This window comes from Spinacia oleracea, chromosome 6, assembly GCF_020520425.1.
Source record: "Spinacia oleracea cultivar Varoflay chromosome 6, BTI_SOV_V1, whole genome shotgun sequence".
NCBI classification, from domain to species: Eukaryota; Viridiplantae; Streptophyta; class Magnoliopsida; order Caryophyllales; family Amaranthaceae; genus Spinacia; species Spinacia oleracea.
In genome coordinates, this window is record NC_079492.1 from 132,766,812 (window position 1) to 132,769,290 (window position 2,479).

The following is a 2,479-nucleotide window of genomic DNA, read 5'->3' on the forward strand; positions in this document are numbered from 1 at the left end:
TATCACCATTCCTATTCAACCTAGCAGTGGAGCCTCTAAACCTACTGTTTCAAAAAGCCGTATCTCTTAATCTTTGGGAAGGCATCGAAATATGTAGGAACGGATCTAAGGTCTCGCATTTGCAGTACGCGGAAGACACCTTAATATTCTGTACCCCTAATCTACACTCTCTGCTGAACATTAAAAAGACACTCATATTGTTCCAATTAGCCTCTTGCTTACAAATCAACTTCCACAAAAGCTCCATTTATGGGGTCAATGTGGACGCACCTTGGCTACAGGAAGCAGCGAGTTCACTATTATGTAAAGTTGATTCTTTACCATTCAAGTACCTAGGCCTCCCAATTGGGGGAAATATGTCCCGTATTAAAATGTGGGAACCTATTCTTGACCGAATGAGGAGGAAACTTGCCTCATGGAAAGGAAGCTTATTGTCGCTTGGGGGTCGAGCAACACTTGTTAAAGCTTGCCTCTCAAGCTTGCCCCTTTACTATATGTCTTTGTTCCCAGCTCCAAAGGGAGTAATCGAGAGGATAAGAAGCCTGCAAAGAAATTTCCTATGGGGAGGTGATCAAGAGAGGAAGCGGCTCCCACCCATTGTGTGGCACGCTATTGAAGCTCCAAAGAGTCTGGGTGGCCTGAACATTGGCAATGTGAATCACAAAAACTTGGCTCTGCTAGCCAAATGGGTATGGAGGCTGTTAAGTGAAACCCAACCTTTGTGGCGTACTCTAGTGCAGGAAAAGTATAAGTATGGCCCAACATTTACAATACTTGATCTCCATCCCCCAAAACAAGGTGGTACTTGGAGAAACATATGCCACACTTCTCTCGCACCCACGATCAAAAGCAATGCTGCATTCATTGATCCGTAAGAAGGTTGGAGATGGTCAAAATACTCTCTTTTGGCATGATGTTTGGATTGGGATCAGCCCTCTCAAATCAATTTACCCAAGACTATTCCTCATCAACAATATGAAAAATGCAACCGTGGCTTCTAACTGCTTCTGGGATGGCCTTCAGTGGAAATGGACACTCAGTTGGGCTAGACCACTTCGTGTTAGAGACAATCAAGATTTACACAACCTGTTGCAACTCCTCAGTGGGGTTAGCTTATCCCCAGGAGACCTTGACACTTTCATATGGGCACCAAGCAAAAAGGGGTGCTTCTCAGTTAAATCATTCAGCTTTGAACTCGCTAAAAGTGAGCCAAACTTCCCTCACAAGAATTTCACGGGGATCTGGAAGGGCCTAGTGCCATATCGGGTTGAAATCTTCGTTTGGCTCACCCTCCAAGGAAAGCTCAACACCAAGGACAAACTTTGCCACCTTGGTATTATAGGCCCAACAACATCTGCGTGCAGTTTATGCAACTCAACCCTTGAATCATGTCAGCACCTGTTTTTGCACTGCTCAATAGCTCGAGACATATGGTGTTGGTGGCTTAATATATGGCACCTACACTGGTGCATGCCCCCCTCCGTTCAGGAAGCTTATAACCAATGGGCTCACCCAAAATGCGGGGCATTCTTTAAGAAGGTATGGAAAGCTAGATTCTTTATTATTCTTTGGACTATATGGCGCGAACGTAACAACAGATGATTCGAAAATGTCTCATGCTCCACCCCGCACCTACAAGAGTTAGTTCTGTCGCGACTTAGTTGGTGGATCAAGGGATGGGGGGATGAGTTTCCATACAGCTTGACTGATATAATCAGAGAACCGAAGTGCCTCAACTGGGAACCCCAACGATCAGGATTACACACTCAACTTATAGCAGCGCCAAAGCAATTATGGCTCCCTCCTCCCCCCTACTCATTCAAATGGAATGTGGACGCCTCCTTGAAACCTAATGAATCCAAATCAGCAATTGGTGGTGTTTTGAGGAATCACCATGGAGAGTTTAAGTGCCTCTTCTCAAGCCCAATACCATTCATGGAGACCAATCATGCGGAAACGTTTGCCATTTATAGAGCCGTTAAAATATCATTGGGCCTTGAGATGGTGAAGCACAGAAAACTCATAGTAGAATCTGATTCGGCGAACGCGGTACTTTGGTGCAATGGTAGGAGCAAGGGGCCATGGAACCTTAACTTCATCATCAATTTCATACGTTGCTCAATGAAGAATGGGAATGGGGTAGAGATAGTCTATAAAAGTAGAGAGTCAAATATGGTGGCTGATTCAATGGCTAAACGAGGCCTCACAAGGAGTGATGAATTCATAGCATGGATGTAAAATGTTCATGATACAATAAGCCTGATAAGGAGATTTTAGCTTTCAGACACTATAAGCAGAGCGCAGCCTCTTTGTATTCATGTACTTGGTACCGTTGAAGTAATAAAAGACCCTCAAATTATCAAAAAAAAAAAAGGGATAAATATTTAAGTTGAAAATTCTACGGAGTATATATAAACAATGGTCAAATAATAATTTTTGAAAATCCGTGCATGCACGGAACCTAATCTAATATTAATAT

The 2,479-nt window shown here is 43.4% G+C and overlaps 1 protein-coding gene across 1 annotated transcript; it reads left to right on the top strand.

Annotated features, from left to right (window-relative positions):
* The first annotated feature begins 975 nt into the window (after positions 1-975).
* LOC130463619 (uncharacterized) lies at positions 976-2,238 on the top strand. Its single transcript, XM_056832804.1, has 2 exons — positions 976-1,539; positions 1,675-2,238. The coding sequence occupies exons 1-2, from the start codon at positions 976-978 to the stop codon at positions 2,236-2,238; spliced, it is 1,128 nt and encodes a 375-aa protein (XP_056688782.1).
* The last annotated feature ends 241 nt before the right edge of the window (positions 2,239-2,479 follow it).

Bases quoted from the DNA above. Each gene is read 5' to 3' on its own strand.
- LOC130463619 (XM_056832804.1), top strand. From the start codon at position 976: ATGAAAAATGCAACCGTGGCTTCTAACTGCTTCTGGGATGGCCTTCAG. The intron at 1,540-1,674 runs GTATGGAAAGCT...TGGTGGATCAAG, and splicing joins GCGGGGCATTCTTTAAGAAG to GGATGGGGGGATGAGTTTCC.